This window comes from Cryptomeria japonica, chromosome 8, assembly GCF_030272615.1.
Source record: "Cryptomeria japonica chromosome 8, Sugi_1.0, whole genome shotgun sequence".
NCBI classification, from domain to species: Eukaryota; Viridiplantae; Streptophyta; class Pinopsida; order Cupressales; family Cupressaceae; genus Cryptomeria; species Cryptomeria japonica.
The window spans coordinates 107,542,079-107,563,368 of NC_081412.1; the positions used below are offsets into that span (position 1 = coordinate 107,542,079).

General features: G+C 34.8%; 1 protein-coding gene across 1 annotated transcript; it reads left to right on the forward strand.

Annotated features, from left to right (window-relative positions):
- Positions 1 to 5,291: 5,291 nt before the first annotated feature.
- Positions 5,292 to 7,916, forward strand: LOC131062447 (RING-H2 finger protein ATL52). Its single transcript, XM_057996113.2, has one exon. The coding sequence runs from the start codon at positions 6,014 to 6,016 to the stop codon at positions 7,298 to 7,300; it is 1,287 nt and encodes a 428-aa protein (XP_057852096.1). The 5' UTR covers positions 5,292 to 6,013; the 3' UTR covers positions 7,301 to 7,916.
- Positions 7,917 to 21,290: the final 13,374 nt, after the last annotated feature.

The following is a 21,290-nucleotide window of genomic DNA, read 5'->3' on the forward strand; positions in this document are numbered from 1 at the left end:
CTTTATTTGATCAATTACAAGGGCCAAAATGGGTGCTAGCCATAGCATGTAATTGTCAAGGGTAACAATTTTATGATGCTATAGGAAATTGTAATAACCCACCATAATTGATTCAACAAAATTGAGTATTCTTCTTTTTTTTTGTGTGTGTGTGTGTTTAATTTAATCATTATGTTTTATTCAATTGCATACTCTAGGCATCCATCCATTAGGATTAGGCATTCATCCATCCAGGATGAGCATCTAACCATATGGGTTAGGCAATTGTCCATACGGGACATAAGATTCCATCTATCCAATATGAGATAGGCATCTACCCATATGGGGTAGGCATCTATCCAAATGGGATAGGCATCTACCCATACGGGGTAGGCATCTATCCAAATGGGATAGGAGATGCTCTGGCTAGAGACTTAGACTCATCGGGACCATTCGGGTCCTAAGCCACTCACTAAGTACTACACTCTTCTAACAGAGGTGCACCGAGGTCACCATCCTTAGGAGTAATTAAATAATACAAGCTTGAATTCTGCCTCGAAATTTGGCTTAAAGCCTTGGGAAGTCAAGCAAATCCATACGGGATTCCTTCCGAGTATGCATTGAATTTCCTTTTCCAATTTAATTATCTTATCTTTCAAATAGGGTTCTTACTCAACCAAGCCTAGACCCCACCCACGAATGCCTGAGTATGAGGGACAACTTCGTCCCAAGACTACCTACATACCCGCTTCGGCATGGGATCAAGGTGTAAAGTATGTAGTTCTATTTTCTATTCTATGGTTGATGTAAACTGATTTGTGGGTACACAACCCTTTCTAGGTTCAATGTCCCAGATAGTTTCTCTGCGGTTGCTACCCACGATGGTAGCGCTTAAGCGAAGGCTCAAGATGGCCTATTGCTTGTGGCCTAAAATAACTGGATCCTAATTCTTATCATGAGCGTCACCCTTGACCAAATTGCGAATCACCAATATCTCTTCAAGATGAAGAAATCAATTTCATAAAAACATTTAACTTAGCCATCCCTAAAAGGGGTTTACTATGGTTTATCTCAACGGATGTAAAAATCATTTAAAAGTTATCTTATTAGATTATCGATCCAAGGGGGATTACTCGCCCCTTGGATTTTAACTTCCAAGTGTCCCTTATTACTCCCCAACGATTTATAGGGACGATGCACAGACGTCGTTGATGCAGTTTTATTAGGCATTAAGTGTAGTAGTTCAACACGACGACATTACCCGTAAGCGTGACCTAGAGGCACCGTATATACCGAACGCTGCTAGTTTTGGTTTTCCAACTTCCTTTGTTAAATTTTCTAACTTATGATAACATCATGTTGGAAAAATAATTATAAATTGAAGGAGTATATTTAGACATTGCAAGCTCAATTAATTGAAATAACCACTTAATAAATGATAGGAAATAAAAACCATAACTAGATTCAAAACTTGAATATAACTTGCATAATAATGGTAGCTAGGTAACTTACATACTAACAATTAAACGTATAATTTGCATGAAGGAGGGAACGCCAATAATTGAAATCAATGTAAAGACATTTGCATGAAGCGAAGGTAAGGTAAATTGCATGCGAGAATATCGCTATAAAAACCACTAATCCCAACATAGGATTTGGCTTCAAGTCATTTAATTTCTAAGTGGATCTTAAAAAAAGATCTAAGTTTCATTTAATATAAATTGATTAAACTAGATTATAAAATCTAAAATTTACCTAAGTTTTAAAGAAAGAAATTTATTAACTAAAATTTATATATAAATGCATAGGAGAAGGAATTTAAATAAACTTAAATTTTTAAACATACAAAAAAAAAGATTTTTTTTTTTTTTTTGAAAATAAATAAAAATAAATAAATAAAATAACATTACATTGCCATCGTAGTGTTTGGCATTAATATGGGTGGATGAGAGTGGGACCCCACGGGCTCCCTCCACTACCCTGCGGCCACTGCCGCAGCAGTGACCGCAGGCTAGTGGGGGGAGGTACCGTTACGGTACCACTCCCTGCTGAGCAATAACTCCTACCTGCGAGCCAGTACACATTGTATCGTGTGGATAAAACACTTTGCATAAACATTTAAATCAATCACTTCGTATAATAGAAAGTATATAAATCCAGAATATTAATTTGAATAAAAAGGAAATACATAAACAGGTATATATTCATAAGAAAGTATTAATGCAAGGGAGAAGATCATTTTAATCCCAGAGAAATAAGATAACCAAAGAAGGATTATTTATTCTTTCACAAAGAGATTTGTCTTTAACACAGGGAGATTTATTCACAGAGAAGGGAGATTAATTTATTCATACACACAGAGAGATTGATTCACAGAGAAAGAAAAATTAATTTTTTTTTTCACAGAGAATTTATATAACCAAATAATAAAATCAAATGAGATTATCACACAGCGAAAATCTATCCTTTCTTCAACAATTTTTCGCAGAAAATATATAACCAGATAATGGAAAATATGTATAGAATCAAATGAGAAACATAGAGAAATATCCACAGCGAGATCTATGAGATTCAGATTTTTATTTGAAAACTAGGGAGGTGAATTTAGAGAAAGGAGATAAGATGGATCTAATCTAGTTCTTCAGCAAGAATCGATCAAATTCTTATCAAGAAATTTAAACAAATTGATCTAATTCCTATCAAGAATTTGAAACATATTGATCTAATTTCTTAAACAAATTGATCTAATTCCTATCAAGAATTTGAAACATATTGATCTAATTTCTAATTCGCAGCAAGAACAAGATGCATGATTCAAAATAAAATAAAATAAATAAGAAGAAAAACCTGGATACTTGCAATTGACGAAGAATCCCCTATGAATCCTTCAATCAGCTTCCCTTGATCTTCAAACTTGAAAGAAATCATCCAAGCAAAATCTTAGCTATTTTCAAAAATGAAATATGACTACAAAAGAAAAATTTACTTGAGAAAAGAATTTCTTTATGGAATAACCAACTCTCATTTTTGAAAACTTGCATATCATTTATAAGAAAAATCCCCCTATTCCACTACCTAAATTTTTAATTAAAAAAAGAGACTCTTTCCCAATTTTGGACTTCATGCAAATTGATTAGACTTAGTGGGAGGAGTTACATGCAAGGTGGTGGAGAATCCTCTAGAAGCTTCTTATTCTTCCTACAACATGTGCCATAATTGGGTGAGGAAAATTAAATGAATAATTAAGAAAAATGTTTATTTTCCATGTGTGTGTGAGTTTTATTATTTTATCCTTTTATGATATTCATTCAATCACTTAAATAGTTTATCCAAAAATATAATAGAGTTTGTATTTTAAATTTAAAAGTGATAAAGGAGGGTTGTGACAGAAATATAATTATGATATATACTCAAATGGGTGAAATCTTAAGATGCAAAAGTATATTGTATGCATTTTTATCCTTTATACCCTTAGCATTATAAATTCAAGGACCTTTCCCTTAACAAAAATAAATGCAATCATAAAGAAGGGCCTCTAACAAACTAATCCCACTACATGTAAATAATTTAATATATTTACATATGATTAGATAAGGTCAATGAGACTCTCAAAATAAGATTTTTGTTAATTATTATTATTAAAAATTTATTGGAGAGACTACTGATATATTATTGAAAAAGTAATATTGTAAATTTGATATTTGATAGGATTAAATGCAAGCCTTGCCTATTTTTTAAATATAGTTGTAAGACAATGAAGTGCATACCCTAATAATTTTCCCCTTTTAGTTTACACCACTATATACACATGTTTATGTTCATAAGTGAACCTTTCTAGTATTAACCATTTTGTATATATGTTTACATTCTTAAGTGACCCTAAGTCATAAAAAGTATTGATTTATGTGTAGGTCATATTTAGAGAAACATCCCTCGGTCATTTTATACTTAAACATATCAAATGGAGAATATTTTCCAAGATAACATATGTGCATAACTATTGGTAACATTATGTAAGTCTCACACATCAAGCTCTTCATCTACATAAACATCCAAATCTAATATCACTCTTTGATTATCATTTATTATCTTAGTTTTTGAGGCTTGACTAAAGTGCCAAGAAGTCATGACCTTCACCTATTACATAGCAATAATTAGTGTGCTTCTAGAACCAACCAAGTTTTCCTTGCATCAAATATCATCCAAGTGAACAATTTCTATAACTACTGAAGATCTAATTTTGCAAAAGATAAAATCATGCCATTGGAACTAGATCACGTTTGTGATTATCTCCATAAAGTTTTGAGGATAACCCAATTCAAATTTCATTGTTGTGCTTCCAAAGCATTCCTTTTTAACTAATTGTGAGCCATAATTAAGAAGTTGGGGTCAAAAGAATGAACATCTCTCTATGAACCATTGAAATCAAGCAAGCTCTAATTCCCTCTCATCTCACTTTTAACACATTTAATTATGTTCTCATTTAATTATGTCAATAAACATAACTATAATGATAGTAAGGGGGTTGTAATAGAGCGAATGGATAAAAAAAACTCTTAATATAAATTTGATAACCTTTTACCTATCAAAAGTTCATTGTGCTCAATTGTGTATATGTATAACATGCTTCAAAAGTTAGAAAATAAACTAGTAGAGATATTTTAAATACATGTATCTTAAAAATTGTTGAAAATGTCAATCTCAAGGCACTTATCTAGCCTATATCACAAATCCAATATAAATATATTGAGACTAACATCTCTCGATATATTTTATATAAATATATACATTTATCGAAAATTAGAAACCGATAAATTATTATAGATATATGTATAAAACCTATCTTAACTTTTCTTACTAATCTAATATAAATGTCTCAAAACTAATATCTCAACATCTTCCAAATGCACATACTAATCATAGTAAGCTCTTACATTTAAAATGTCATTCGCATCCCTTAGATTTGAATTAAGACACCCACTAAAAAGATAGATATGGTGGAACAAAGAACTAGAATATAAATAGATAGAGGTTAAAGTAAAAGCACATCTAAAAAATTATGCCACTTTATTTAGAATAAACTTGTCATTAAACCAATTACATATAAAAATTAATCATAAAATAATAAAACCTAAAACACACAAATATCTATAAACAATTAAATAACCCACTAACAAATCACCTCCCAAAACTTACACCCCAAAAGCTGTTTCTATAGTTTAGAAACACGGCACAACTTTTCATATAATTTGTAAGTAGGTAGCATAGTTGAGACCTTTGATTTGATTTGATTGATTAGATCATTCAAATTGGAAGTTGTTCTAGATGTGAATACAGTGATTGTAAAGCTGTCCTATTCTAGGCGTTTAAGATGCCTTGACAAAAATTTGACCTCAAAGTTGAGATCAGTTCAAAAAACCAGAGAATTTGCTATAGCAGTTTTCATTTAGTTCCCAAATGCAGTGATGGTCTTTTCCAAGTTCCAACCAAGCTTCGTTTTCATCCAAATCAGTTTGCTTTTTCTTAAGGCAGGTAAGTTTCAAAAGGTTATGCCAAGTACTCTTTCCCCACACACTTGAAGGAATCCAAGCCCATCAGATTAGGTTAGCAAACACACTAAGATGTATGAAGTCTTATCCAAGCCGTTCACTTGTCAAAACATCAGGGATGGTGGGTAGCTAAACGCATTCTTTCTTTCCACTCAGCCATTTGGGGAATAGACATGTTTGACTGACCCTAAAGTTTATTCAGGTTTAGAGATGATAGTCATGGTTACTGATCAAAGACTCCAGCTTCCTATCTCTACATTCATGTGAATCATGTTTTCCTCTGTAGATCCATCAACATCATCATCTATCTTAACAAGTGCTCTGCAAGGATTTACAGGTGATATCATGATATTGGGTTTTTAATCATTCTTCTTTCTTTATAGCAGTAGAAAAGCATAGATATTGTTTGTAGAGACCATAGGAACGCTTTTCAGAGCTATGGAGCTTTTGGATGAATAGGAGGTTCAACTTCAAGGTTTTATGTGATGGGTACACCTGAATATCCACCAACGGTCTTCACATTCTTCAATTTTTCAGACTGTGAGCAGAGTCTGTGCACACCCTTCTGTCCAGACAAGTGTCTGCCATTTCCTCCACCGCCCCCTTTTGAGATTCTGGAGCATGATTCAGACCCCAACTTCTCTCCTCTGGTTATAGCCATAATTGGGATACTGGCCAGCACTTTTTTGCTTGTAAGCTATTATACCATAGTTGCCAAGTATTGTACTAATTGGGAGTCTTTGAGAAGAAGGCTGCGGAGGAGTGGCAATGATACTTTTGATGATGATGACAGTCAGGTTGCCCCAAATGATTCTTGGCCTTTGGTCACAACTGGGCTTGAGGAATCTGTTATCAGATCCATACCCGTTTGTAAATTCAAGAAGGGTGATGGACTGGTGGACTGCACTGATTGTTCTGTTTGTCTCAGTGAGTTTCAAGAAGATGAGAGCGTTAGGTTATTGCCCAAATGCAACCATGCTTTTCATTTACCTTGCATTGATACTTGGTTACAGTCACACTCCAATTGTCCCCTCTGCAGAGCATATATTGTGAGCCCTCCGGCAGAAAATAGAATTTTAGTTTCTCCAGAGGAGCCAGATTCTAGTCCTCCACCTAGTGATAATCAAGAGCCAAATCTGAGGGAGGAAGCCAGGTCTAATTCCTCCAGGTGTAATTTATCAAGGGCTAATTCATCCAGGCGTAATTTATCAAGGGCTAATTCATTAGCCAATTTGCCTCAAGTGCATGAGACTGGTTCAAGCGAAGTCGTGGATAGGAAGGAGGAATCAGATAGGATTGAAAAGGAGAATCAAGTATTCAAGGCATTGGCATCACCACGATTTCGAGCTCTGAGTGATTTGGCAAGCAAGCACAGAGTGGATGATAGTATAACTGAGTTCACGGGAGAATTGCAGCCCATTAGGAGATCAGTCTCATTGGGTTCATCCAACAGGTTCTGTATATCAATCAATGATCTGATGGCCATGCAAGTGGGTTTTGAACATGGAGATCCAAATGCCTTAGAACAAAATGCGGCTCCTCCTGAATCTTCTTCCTCACATAGGAAGACCCATGACCATGAGTTTTTACTCAAAGGTTTTGGCAAGCATTTGGGTCAGTACCAGAACAAATATAAAGTTCCAGGTGAGGTTTCGAAGAGTGGAATTTTGCACAATTTGAAGGGGCCATTTACCATGAAGAGGTCCTTTTCTGGTCGCAAGTTTTTTCTCTCCAGGCATAACAGAAGCAGAAATGCTATCCTACCCATATAACTCTTGTGGCTTGGGATGGTGTGCAGAGGCCTTTGATTGCTCTGACTATATCAAATAATGGGTAAGTTGCAAGCTACAATTTTGCAAGATAATGTTTCAGAAAGTTTTCTTTTTAGGGCATACATGCTTGCAAAAATCCAGTGTAGAAGTCTTTGGAAGTGTACATTGAATTTAGAAAGGGATTGCTCTACATTGGACAGACTTACCGTATAGTTATTTTGGCCCCCCTATAGATCCAAGTTGTATGATAAGTACTGTTGTGAGATAAATAAACAAAAACCCTGGAAAGATTGCATCTGAGGTATTCATGCTATTCATGTATGATTCTTTACTGGCTTCTCTTTTGGATGTGATTACTGTGCCTATCTTGGACGTGCAATTCACTAGTCCAATTGGGCACAGATGCATGTTGTAGTCCTTGGTTGGTGATGTTTTTATGCGGCTCTAATAAAGCTTCACTGGTATGAAATGTAGCTTAATGTCCATAACCAGGGGATTGCATATTGTATTTATTAAAATATGTGACTAAAATAAGGCATGCCTATTTCCCTGGATGCTGTTTATTCAAATGTTGCATACATGCAATAAGATTGGGATTATTATCTTGTGTTGTCTATTTTCCTTGTTTAAACATTTTTTCACATCATCTGGAATTCTACAACTGTACTTGAGTATTAGATCATCTACAGGAACTCAGATTTTCATTGAATTTACCCATTCAAGTGGATTCGTTCCTCAAAGTAAAGCCAAACATATGAATCATGATTGATTTTTGTTACCGAAGACAGTTATAATGAATTTACAAATCATACTATCAAAAGATGAACTTTATTGGTGATCTACAGTCAGAATTCCTAGAATAAAGTTGTACTCCCATGAGAGGTGAATAGAATAGATTTGTCTAGCAGTTTAGCATTTTGTACTTTAGAGACAGTCCAAAAGCTAGAATCCTGATCAGACTTGGACCTGAACCAGGCTATGCAAGTACAATAAGTCGTCGTTTATATACTCAACTAATGGCATTTCATCAACAGTTGATCCCTACTTTAGGAGTGCGTCTGCACCTTTAATGAAGTTTATTTTCTTGGTTGCTTCAACTGTACACTCTAGCATAAATGCCTATTATAAAAGAGTTGAAGTAGGTCAAGAGCAACTTGCCATGCTGCATCTTAATCTCTTTATTGGAAAATACTCAGGCCAAAGAGAAATCCTACATCTTAAAAGGAACTCTCTTCCAACTGTGAACTCATAGTATTTTGATTAAAAGATGGATAACGTTGTTATAGGAATTCATTATCTCCTTCAATGTCAATAGTGTGACAGTGACCAACTTTGGCCAGGGGCATCCATCTAAGAGATAATGTAGCCAACAGAATAGATTTCATCAATAGTGCATGTGTGAGGCTGTGAGCTACATTTGTAGGAATGAATCTGTACTATTTACGAAGTACATCTTGCTGGGTGCATAGACTACACCTTGGCATGAATTGCTTATTACAAAAAAGCTGTAGCAGGCCAAGATGACCAACTTATCAATCTAAATCATACTAATAGAAAGTATGTGGACAAAGAAAGTCCTCAAAACGTCCAATGGATTATGTGCATATTTTTCCCCATTGACAGAAAACAAAACAATTTTGAATCTGTGGTTTTGGTTTATGTTTGTTCATCTAGTAGAGCTACAGGGTGAATAGGAAAGGTTGGTATCTCAATGGTTTAATGGACGTGAAGTGGTTTTGTGTTAGGTGTTTCATAAATCAGCTAGGAGTCAAATCTAGGATCTCCCATTTGTTGCTGGGGTGCTCTACCACTGAGCTATTAACCCTCTTGGTGACTGGTTCATCTTTGGTTCACTTGCGGTTCATTTTCCAAAACCTCACTCGAGCCACACATTATGGGTACTCGAGCCTCCTAATTTAGCTTGGCTTTGCTGACCTGGACTCTGATACCATATTAAACTTTTCCTGGACTAGCTAGAGTTAAACTTAGAGCCTCCCTTTTACTACTGGGGTGCTCTACCACTGCGCTACTGCTCCTCTTAGTGACTAGTCCATCTTTGGTTTAGGTGGCTTATTTTCCAACATCCTAAACATCAAGCCCACTAAAATCCTAGTCCTTAATGACATGCAGCCATCTGTAAGTACTGAATGTTCAATAGATCAGCAGTCATTTTAGCTAGCAATGTTAATTGGCCAAGTGCCTACTCAGATTAAGATTTCCTGTGAGACCTATATTTGCAAGGTGAATATCCTAAGTTCGGCCTATCAATATGGTGAAATGGGTGCAAAGTGATCTTAAACATCAGACACATTGATACCATTGCCACTAATGTCAATGTTCACAAAATCCATCAGTCACATGGGGCGGCAATGGCATTGGCTAAGGGCTACCAAGATGAAGGTGGTCTATGAGATCTATAAGTCAGCCTTACAATCTACAATCCATGCTATTGACTAAACCAGTTCCAAAGATATCTGTAAGCTCTGAATGTTCACTAGACGGCCAGTCAATCTAGGTGAAAATCTAATTGCTTAAGTCATACTTGGATCAAGGTGGTCTATGAGACCTAGAGCTGCAGGGGTGATTAAGTAAATTGACCTATCAATGTTGAATTTGGTGAAAAGTGATCTTAAACAACATACGGTAATGGATGTTATGAGTGATAAAAAGGTCCCCAGAAGCTCCAACCACCAGACTTTGGATTTACTGAAGTGTCAGAAAATTATATCCTCCCTTATGACCAACCAAAGTGTCGAAAACGTATATTCAGCCAACTAAAAAGCAATTCATATAAAAGATAACACTTAATTTCTTTTAGGTGGCCAGAGTGTAAGAGCTGGTCACCTCTGGGATTTGCCTCTATTTTAATTAAAATGTATGATATTAAATAATATTTCAAATTAATTTGTTTAAACTCAGCACAATAAAATGCAGTGTTTCACAGAAACACGTTTCCCCCTCCCAGGCCCCGTCCCCCGTCCCCTGGTCTCCCCTTCCCCAACGGCCGTGGAACACTGATAAAATGTTTCTTTTTAACAGTGTTTCTTAAATTTTGTGTGTATTTATTCATGTAAATCTATATTTATAAATGTGCTGTTAACGTGCCATAATTTATATATTTAAAATTTACTTTACTCAAATATACTAATAATAATATATTTCAATTTACCATTTTACTGAACTTTATGCAGAGGCTAAATGATGGTGATGCGTCATTTAATTAGTTATCCATCATACAACTCATATTCACTTTCATTTAAAAAAATTGAACCACTTAGCTTACAAATACTTTTAATGATGTTTATGAAGGTAATCTTGGGATAATTCAAGAGTTTTCATATCGGATTTGTTGTTTTGTTTTGATAAGTGCATGGATATAAAAAAATTTAGTATTTTTATTTGAAATAATTTTTTAACTTTATATTAAATAAAATAAAATAAAATATTAAGAGTATATAGAAGGTTTTACAATAAAAGATGGTTAATCGATATTCATTATTTTAAAAAATAGCATCAATCAAATTAAATTGTAAAACTAAAACATCTTATAAATTAAGTTAACCTAAAAAAAATATCAATCAAAATTAATTGTAAAATTAAAACATCTTATAAATTAAGTTTACGTAAAAAATAACATCAATCAAACTAAATTGTAAAACTAAAGCCAATAAATTAAGTGCAGGGAGTCACATAAGGGGTAGAGAAGGCAGGTCATCAACTCTTAGGCACAATTTATTAATAGTATTTAATAGGAAAATTTGGAGCTATGTATCCATCTTAATTGATATTGGCATCCTACATTGTCAAGGGGATTATGCACTTAAACCAATTAGAGGATTCATAGCCATAATGTATTAAAGCTTTGTAGGATCACAACCAATGACACATGCAAAGAGCTAGATGCTTTTCCACAAGAAGAGAACCATCTCGACTACATAAGAGGTAGTGTAATGGCCCTAGTTTTGGGAGAAATTTCATTTTTGGGGGTTTGGATGATACTCTTTCTATTTGAGATCAACAGACAACTTCGCATGTAGGCAAAGTTATGAAAAAGACAATAGTGATATGCTTACTCCCAATAGAAAGGTTGACTTGGAGAAGTATTGTTATATAATGCCATGGTTGAAGCAAAGTAACTATATGACAAATGCGTGATGGACATTACCATATTTGCATTGATATTGCATGTATATACAAATAACATACATAGTATATCATACAAAACAACTAAACTAAGCCTTATATAATATGCTAACAAGTGTCATGTGCATGTGGTGTGCTTCCCATGTGGCCAAAGTTGTGTCAAATGGTGATCTCATATTGTGAACTTTCAATGTGGCTAAGGGTTGTACCAAATGTTGGTCATGTATGGTGCCAATTATTTGGCATGGTCATGTGGATTAGGCGCAATCATGTGCCACATGTGTATGGAGATGAATTGAGTGTGTTGATGTAGGTGCATGTATTGCCTATATGTAGGTCACACACAAAGCATAAAGGCTGTAAGGGCTGCCAATATTGTGCATAAGCATAGGGTGTGATTGAAGAGTGTGTACATGATTATCTTGCACTCTCTAGCATACAGTTGTTGGAAATGATTCTTACATAGATGTGCATGAACCCATTCTATTGAAAGCCTTTATCCATATGTGATATATTTTCGCTTGTAAGGTGTGATCAAGGGATATGTTGTGGCATGGAAGATATTGGATTCAATCCATTGCATAGAAGTGTGTTATGCGTGAAATTGCACATAAAGCATTCATCCTTTCTTGTAGAACAATGATTTCCATTTGTTTGGTGCACAAATGAACTTAGTTGATGTTGATCTAAAAAACAAATGTGTTAAATTGTTGTGTGATTGTATGCAGACCACTTTTCCCTTTGTTGTAGAGTGACACCCTCATTATGCTAGGAAGACTCAAAGGTACTAGTGTGAAAAGTGGGTTTTGATGCACTATTTCTGGTAGAGTTATCTCCTCATTATGCTAGAAAGTTGTGGGGTGTTAGCATAGAAAGTGGAACTAGTTGTGCATGGGGTGTGATTTGGTAATGTGCATGCCTACTAAGGAATCATACTTCTACCTAGGAACCAATGAAGTTCCAAAGTGTGCTAGTGTAGATGTAGTGTTAGTTGTGATTTTGACTATGCACACTTGCAAATGTCAATGGGAGATTGCTCCTATAATTTTACACTAAAAGGATACAATGTCATTGAAATTGTGTGTCCTTATTGATAATAGGCGGTCTTTCTATCCAAATTAAGAAGTGGCTCATTAACAAATAATGTTGAAGTTGTGTTGTGTATGATTGCATTAAGTATTTTTGAGAAGTGCTTTAATGTAGTTGTTGTCTAGCAACGTGCAAGTCTAGTGTAGTCAAATCAAGATCTTTTCCATGAAAGTGTAGTTGTGGAGGTTTTATGCACTTGGCTAGAGGAAAGTTGGAGATTTTCAATGTGTGCATGGACATTACTAGTTGTGAGTGTGAAGCGATAGAGACTAGCATTTTCTAAAAAGTGAAACTAAGGAACATTTGATTGTTCTTTCACAAATGTCAATGGATATTGCAATCTACACAAATCACCTAAGAAAGATGTTTATTTTTACATATTATAGAGCACAAATGTACCAAATTTTATGTGAGGGATAAAAGTGCACAACTCAAAGGTGTAGAAGTGAGATATTCAGTTGTTTGAATTCAATGTTACTTTAAGCTAGCTTTCTAACTAGTTTATGGTTGACTTTGTGGCATGTGTGTATGGTGTAGATGAGTTTACTTTTTTAGGTATTTTCTAGCCTACAATTGGAAAGTATGTGTGTTGGAATCCCATGTGCATCGCCATTTGGTTAGGGAGCCCAAAACTTTTGAAGGTCCCTTCTACATGAGATGTTGTTGATTACTATCAACTTCTTGATGATTAGGGGATTGATGAATAATTCTTATAGGGTTACTTCTTATCAACATGATCAAAGATCTCTTTAAGAACAATAATACCTCTTAGGATAGGGTGCCATCAAGGTCCAAAAATATAGTGCAACATGGTTAGTTGTAGGTTTAGATTAGGATTTGCTTGCTATTGAGGTTTAACTATTATAAACTTGGAAAACATTCTAATTGAATCAAAATCATATATCATCAAGGAATCTAAATGTATATTCCTATGCCCTATCATTGTGTAAGATAGAAGAAATGAATGAATCCTAAGGGATTGGAACTATGATATTTATAGGTACATGTATAAGGTTTGTGAATAACTATAAAGAGGTCCTTTATTGACCTAGAGAGAGAAAATTGGGGTCAAATGTATAGTTGGGTATGGTGGTTGTTTACTCTACTCTTTGTTACATTTTTATTTGATATTAAAAACTACTAAGGAAACATCTAGGAACACCCTCTTGAGTTTAAGCTAACCTTAAAGAGTATGAAAGATTACACACTTAGAATTAGCCTTTCACCATCTTAAGTTTGTTGATGATCCTCTTTTTTCCTTGAAAACAAACCCCTAGTCCCCTTGAATGTGGATTAAAGATATAGTATTTGGGAGGTTGTTTTGGGACCTAACAACTCGAAAGAAGAAATTATAGAGAACAGAAAACACCAAAGAGTTACAAATTTTTGCCAACCTCTTGGAATGGTTGTAATTATTCATAAACCTCTCTAGATTAATAAAATGTGTTACATTTATTCATTCAACCTCACAATGATATGGTGTAGGCATATATATATATATATATTCCTTGACCATACATGTTTTCAGTTCAGGTAGAATCTTTCCCTAGTTTATAATAACAAACCCTCAATAGCATGCAAAAATTACTTTAAACTCATAGCTAACCAAAATAGATACATTGTTTAAATTTTCTCAAAGCCTTAAATATTGATGTCATATTCATTGGGCAAAAAAATTATAACAAGGGAAAATGAAAACTACACAACACTAATAGAACTAGGCTTGTGCATGGACACCAAAGGTTACATTTTAGTGAAGAACATGCTAAATAGTCTATAATCAGAACTACAACAACCTATATGCAATAATATAACATATGAATAGGCACATGAAGGAAGATGATAGGCAACAATTAGGTAAAAAAATCATGAAATCATATTGAAAATATCTTAGATCAATTATATGCAATGGGTAAATGAAAACATAGTTCACAAAAAGGAACAAGACTTAAAAAAAATGGACAAAGTGAGGCTAAGTCCCAAAAAAGATTTGGCACTTGTTAGCATATAGATAATCTAGATAAGCTTTGAGTGTAGGCCACAACATAGAAAGAAAACATGACATAGGATTGGAATGCATCAACACTTCATCACAACAAATAAGGGACATGGTTGCACTAATAGAACAATATTAAAAAATTAATACACCCCAAAAAGAAAGAAAAGACATACAATAATTGACATGGAAGATTATGTAACAAATATATGGTAGAAAATAAGACTGAAAAATAAAATTGTAGGTCAAACCTTTGGGAAGATTGATGACACAAATCCATTCAAACAAACTACCACAACATTTGCCTCTTCAAATGCAAGCCTACTAAAGGAGTTGAACTCCTTCAACCTAAGATTAACTTTTCATCTCCCAAATGAAAAAATTGTCTCCTTCTAACATACATTAATTTTTTATTTCCTCCAAAATAGTGAATACCAATTCTTCTATCAATCTCACCATCATAAGGCAACCACATAAAATAGGCCTCCACACTACCTTATAATGTATCATTTATACCCATAGTAATCAAGAGTACAACTTGGAGAATTAGGTTAGACCCAAAAGTAATAAAAATATTTCCATACTTTCGAGCCTCATTAGATTTGATGAAAAATTAAATTGCTTCCAATTCGCATTGTATTGAAAAATATGCCACACTAAGTTTTTGACTCACACAAAGAAAATCTTCCTCATGCACATCAAACTCAAAATTTTAAATTTCTAGTATATGAAAAACTTGAGTAGCGGGCTAATAATATACTTAGTATATTTATTACTTATTGACATCATTAGAAACGTATATAAGTCCTAAGTGAAGCACTTACACTTAGGAACATTGTCATCCAATGTGCAAGGAGTTGCATCTTAACCATGAAGAAAATATTCATACCCAACTTTATTCATTTCAAACTTTGGGTAAAAGCTTACTGACACACTTCATTATTTAACCTACTATTATCACAAAAGTTTGCACCCTTGTTGAACACGAATGCTCAACAACCTTGTGAAACATGGAAATGATCTCCAAGTGTGGGACCTTACGCATGTGAGGTTGAATCTCCAGAGAAGGTCGTCTTCCTTTTCAATCAATGTCCAATGTTCAACCAATCCAACACTTGTAAAACCTACTACTAATCCTATTCTAATCACTTGCAGAGGAAAAGGGAGAAGGAATGTTGAAAGAAAAATGAAAGGTGATACACCAAGATTGAAATATGTTTCTTTCCCTAGCTATGACTGTACAAGACATCAATGAAGAAACCCAAAACATACACAGGTTCCTATCCTTAATCAATCCCTAAGGATTATATGAGATCAAAATTTAATGGAAAATTGAAATGGATTAAAAAATCCACAAATAGCTCTCATAAGAAAAGTTGATACAACATATAGATCAAACAAAACAAATTAAGAATGCATTCATAACAAAGGCAAGACAATTTGCACAATGTAAATGAACTTAGAAAGAGGTAAAAATAACTCAATTTATTGATGCACAGGCAAGGTATCATTACAAATACACAAAAAATAAGTTTTATATCAGAATGGAGGGAAAAAGCCCTGAGAAAACCATACAAAATTTCCTTTATAGGTCAGGCATAACTCAAATAGAACACTGGGTTTGGAAACCTTAACCGACTAGGGTTAGGTTATAGAGAGAGACCAAGATCATGAATCAAATGAAAAATCTAATGTTACATGCTAGATAAAATCCCAAGAGTGTTACTACAACTAATGGAGATTGAAATCCACAAAAAATTCGGGCAGCCCTGGCAAGAGATGGCATCTGAAGTCCCTTCTAATTGGACAAAAGTCCTCTATGCACCATAATTTCGCATGCACAGTTTGGAGAAATGTCTGCAAAGGTTGGAAAGAGTAATGCCAATCATCCCATGACATTTGGAAGTGGTCAAAGCGCTACTAGATCAAATTCAGGTCACCAACCAGATCGAAAATTGATTTTTGACCATTAAGTTGACAACCACCATGGCAGTTGTTTGAATTCCAATGATCATCCACAAATTTGAATATGGGTCGTCGATCTCCCCCATTTGTGTGTGGATGAATGACTATTCCTTGCATGTGAAGCTCTATCGGCCTCACCATCTCACTAACCAAATTGGACAAGTGACAGGATCTCGCAGGATCATAGGCCAGTCCAAAATGGTCACATAGGACCCACGGAGGTGTGATTAACATTAAATTAACTGTTAACCCTCAATCATAGGATCATGGCTTGAAATAGAACTTGTTCCCGACCCCTACAATGATGTGACAAACATCTAAGGTAACCTCCAACAGTCCATCACGACATCACAGGGTTAATTAGCGATTCACCCTGGCTGCTGCGAACCTATGATCAATGAACCTTATGCTTGTCGGTAGTGGGTAAGATAGGGCTGGTATTGTGACACATGGGGACCCTCCAACCGGTGGCACTTAAGCAATATGACCTCCATAACAGGTAACAGAGGAAAAGAACAAGGCCAAAAAAGACCAAGAAAGGAAACCTTAGGGGTTTAGGCCTTGGGAAAAAATGCAGGGCTTAGCCACTAGGCTATCTTAGATCGATTGTTTACATGGCTAAGGTTGACATAAAAAATGCCAACACCTACTAATAACCCTCATGATTGGATCATATAATTGACCCACCATTTTTATTACAAAACATTAGCAAAGAAAATAGAAGCATGAGATTGAAGGGAAAAGATGAACTCAGTGTGCACCTTCTAGTATCCTATGTTTCTTTTTAATCAATTATTCGAGAAATTGATACAAAAACATACTACTGTTTAGTTAAAGTGGAAACAAGCATAGTCACAATAATCCTCAGAGAAAAGATAATGTAGCTTATATATCTAAGTGAATTTCAACAACATAATGACAGGTAAATTAATGCTTTAAGAACATGAAATAAGAAGAATAGAAGAAAGATAAATAGAAGAGAAGAAACACCTATATGTGCGGGAAAACCCTTTTGGGTAAAAACCCCACACTAAAGAATTGAACCAGTGTATTAATTGGAAACAAACACTACTTCAATACACTTGCAAAGTCAAAGACTTAACATGGATATTTAGATCTTGCTTCTCTAGTGGAAAATTAACAACATAACCTTTCAATGAATAATTCTCCTCTCTTCACTTCTAAAAAACACCCATATTTGTAGAGTTGCAAGATGGACACCTAGAAATGCCACATGTCATCATCATCTTCACTACATTCATGCAAACTTAAAGATGAACATGCAAGATGCCTACCTTCACCCACTTATACAAAAGTTACAACCAATCTCAACATGCAAGCCACCTGTATGCATGCAACACCCTTGCATGCATAGGAACTTACATAGATTGGGCCCCACCTATCATACATATATTAAACTAACTCTTACAACTATCATAATTTATCATATGACATGACCTATTGTATTTTTGTCATAATTAATCAGAACCACTTACAACTCATGTCATATGTCATAAGTTGTGATACATAGTGGGGTTCACAAAGCAGGATGACTATTTACTCAAAATTATGATGCATGTCATCCTAGTCACTTACTATGTAGTATGTCAACACGTTGAGATGGCCCCCACAAAGTGACATATTGGGATGACACAAGATTAATGCATAGGTTAAAATAAACAATAAATCAACAATATTAATGCTAGGACTTGAAAACGTTGTGACACCTTAATCTCAACATTCTCCCACTTGTTAAATACCTTTCAAGAGCTAATAAAAACATAATTTTAATTGCAAAGAGTAAATCAATAAAATAACATCATCATAGCCATATATGAGACCACATAAATCTCTAGCATGCTCTTGTGCTCCAACAAGATACCCATAATAACATCTAACATGCCCACCATATGAAGCAAGGACTCCTCTCATCCTCCAACATGCAACCTGTGGAACAAAAGGAACAAGCCAAGGTGAAGATGCACGATTACAAACAATGCAAGCATCAAATCAAAGTGATAATAAAGGCTACAAGCTATTGTCATGGCTCCATTATACTCACAATATTTATAGAAGAACCAATGTATTAAACTTCAAACTTGTTACCAAAACTCAACTATGAAGAACAAATTTCCTCCACAACAAGATCAAACATGAATGTTCCAAAATAGTTAGAACAAAACAACAAGTGATTGTTTACATACAACTACGAATTTCACACGATTGGAAAAACAAACAAAAAAAATGTCAATCCATCCAATCATCAATCCGTCAAATGTTTTCAAAATATAAGTAGAACTCATGCCAACAACATATCCAACCCATAAACTATAATCACAAGGTCCATGTATAAAACCTATCAATAAGGAACATACACATCCAAGAACTCACATTGCATGGGCAATGTCAAATTCAGAAATAGATCATGGTATACCAAGTTTACCATTAATTTTTTTTACCAAGGTGTGACTAATAATTAAACCATTTAATAACAAATAATAATCACAAAGATCCATTTACGAGAGCTTACGAGCACCATTTTGTGTTGCTCAACCACTTTCGCCATGGTGAAAAGGTAAGTTTGACCTATTATCTTGCTTGTTTCATGGATCACACAATTAAAGAAATGCAGAAAGACCCTCAGGGCGACCATGCTCTTCATCAGGTTCTTATGGTTTTAGTGTATAAATTGCTGAAAGGGAAATGCATAGAAAAACCAATTAGAGGTAAAAATGCCAGGGATGAGGAAACAAAAAGTGAGTATAGTGGTTTCAACTTTGACTCAGAAACTGAAGGTGAGTCAGAGGAGCTTAGCAAAAAGGGCAGGAATAAGGGGAATAAAAAGAGGATTGTGGTTGATACTGATGTCTCGGACTCCAAGGATGAGTCCTTTGAGGAAAAATTCATCAAAAGCAAGAAAGGTAAAGGAATGGGAAAACAAACCCAGAGGAAGAAGAACACCAACAAGGGAGTTAACAAAGATAAAAAAATAGATTTTGATAGCTTATGATGAGGATGCAGAGGAGGAAAAAAATGACAATGTGTAGGGTAAGGAGGGGGATGAGACCCTAGACATGGGTCATGATGAGGATTTGAATACTCAAGGATTGCAGAATGATGGCCAAGAGAATAAAAGGGGAAATCCTAGTGATTGTCATGGGGATAATGATAGTATTAAGGGATTTTGTGATACTATTAGCAGAATTGTGAAAGATATCGACAACCTGAAGAATGATATGAATGTTATTAAAAATGCCATGATAAGCGACAAGCCTCTTTTTGAAAATGTTAAAGAATTGGCGGTGGCAATCAACAATGCTAAATCTATTGAAAACATGGTCGGTAACTCTTGAAACTGAAAAGAAGGTCAAGGAAATGGAAGAGAATAGAGAGGTGAATGGGCTAGAAATTATCATGAATAATCTAGGCCATAGAGTCGACAAGATGGAACTAACCATGAAGAGGCTAGCTGAACAGAATTTCCAGATTCTTAAAGCCTCTGTGGACAATATGAACATTCTGATTAATATATTTGATAACATTAAAGACAAAGAGGGCGACAAGGACCAGATGGAGAAAAAAGGTCATGAGAAGAGAACTAGAGCCAACACTAGGAATTAGGGTGACATCAAGGGACGAGAGTTGGATGATTTGAAGACCTCTGTGAATAACATGAAGCAGATGGTGGTTCACGCAGAAGATATTATGAAAAATATCTAGCTTTCTCAGTCTCTGTCTTTGTCTTTGTGATGTCCATTTGCTTTCTTTTTGTTGTCTTAGTGCGACTCTTTATGTTTTGAGATCCCTTTTTGGTTTGGATGGGATCAGTTTTATGTTGGGGTGATCAAGCATGGATCTTTTCTGCTTTAATGCTTTTTCTATTTCCTGATATGTAAAAGGTTTGAGTTCCTTTCAAAAACCTTTTTTTACTTAATCAAAATAATCACAAAGATCCACATGTGTGGCATGAACCATTGCATAATCTTTAATAATATGTTGCCATAACTCTCCCAACTCCACCACATTGGACAATGTGAAAACAAACCTCCAAGAAGTAACAAACAGAAAACCTATAAATCATATCCCAAACATGTCCTTTTTTCAACACCTCAAAGTGCTAAGGTGTGTCAAGTGTGATCTCCAAAAGAGAATCATTAACAACACCCAAAATGTTCAATCTCACTAGATCAAATAAAAAATATGTGTAATGTCACCAACATGGATGTAATGAGTCCAAAAAAATCTCCTAAAATTCCCATAAATAAAAAATATATACTCAAGGAGATAAACATGTCAAGAACACTCCTAAAATGAACCCTTTGAAAGTAGAAAACAAAGCTCAATATCCATATCTATGATAAGACAAAGCATAACACATAATGCATTTGTAAACATAAGGTTATATACCTTCAAATGATTTTCTATCAAGTAGACCAAGAGTGAGGATTGATATTGCTCCTCTAGGATATACCATATCTCATAGACACTCTTCAAGAACAACCTCCTCTCAGGTTCATCATGAACTTACATCCATATCTAGATGAAAGGCTTCTCATACTTTATGTTGAAACCTCAAAAGTGTAACTATCTCAACAAAATTCTCACCCATGTCTCCAAGTATCCATAAGAATCTATGACTAATCAATCCATGCTAAAGTCCAAATACATCTTTACTCTCTCATGAAGCTCCAAGGGAAATTGATTTAAATTGTTTCATCTTCTCAAGGTGTAAAAATAGATATGTTATTGAGGATCTAGCTAATTTGATAAAGAATCATTCAAACCGAGTAATAAAAG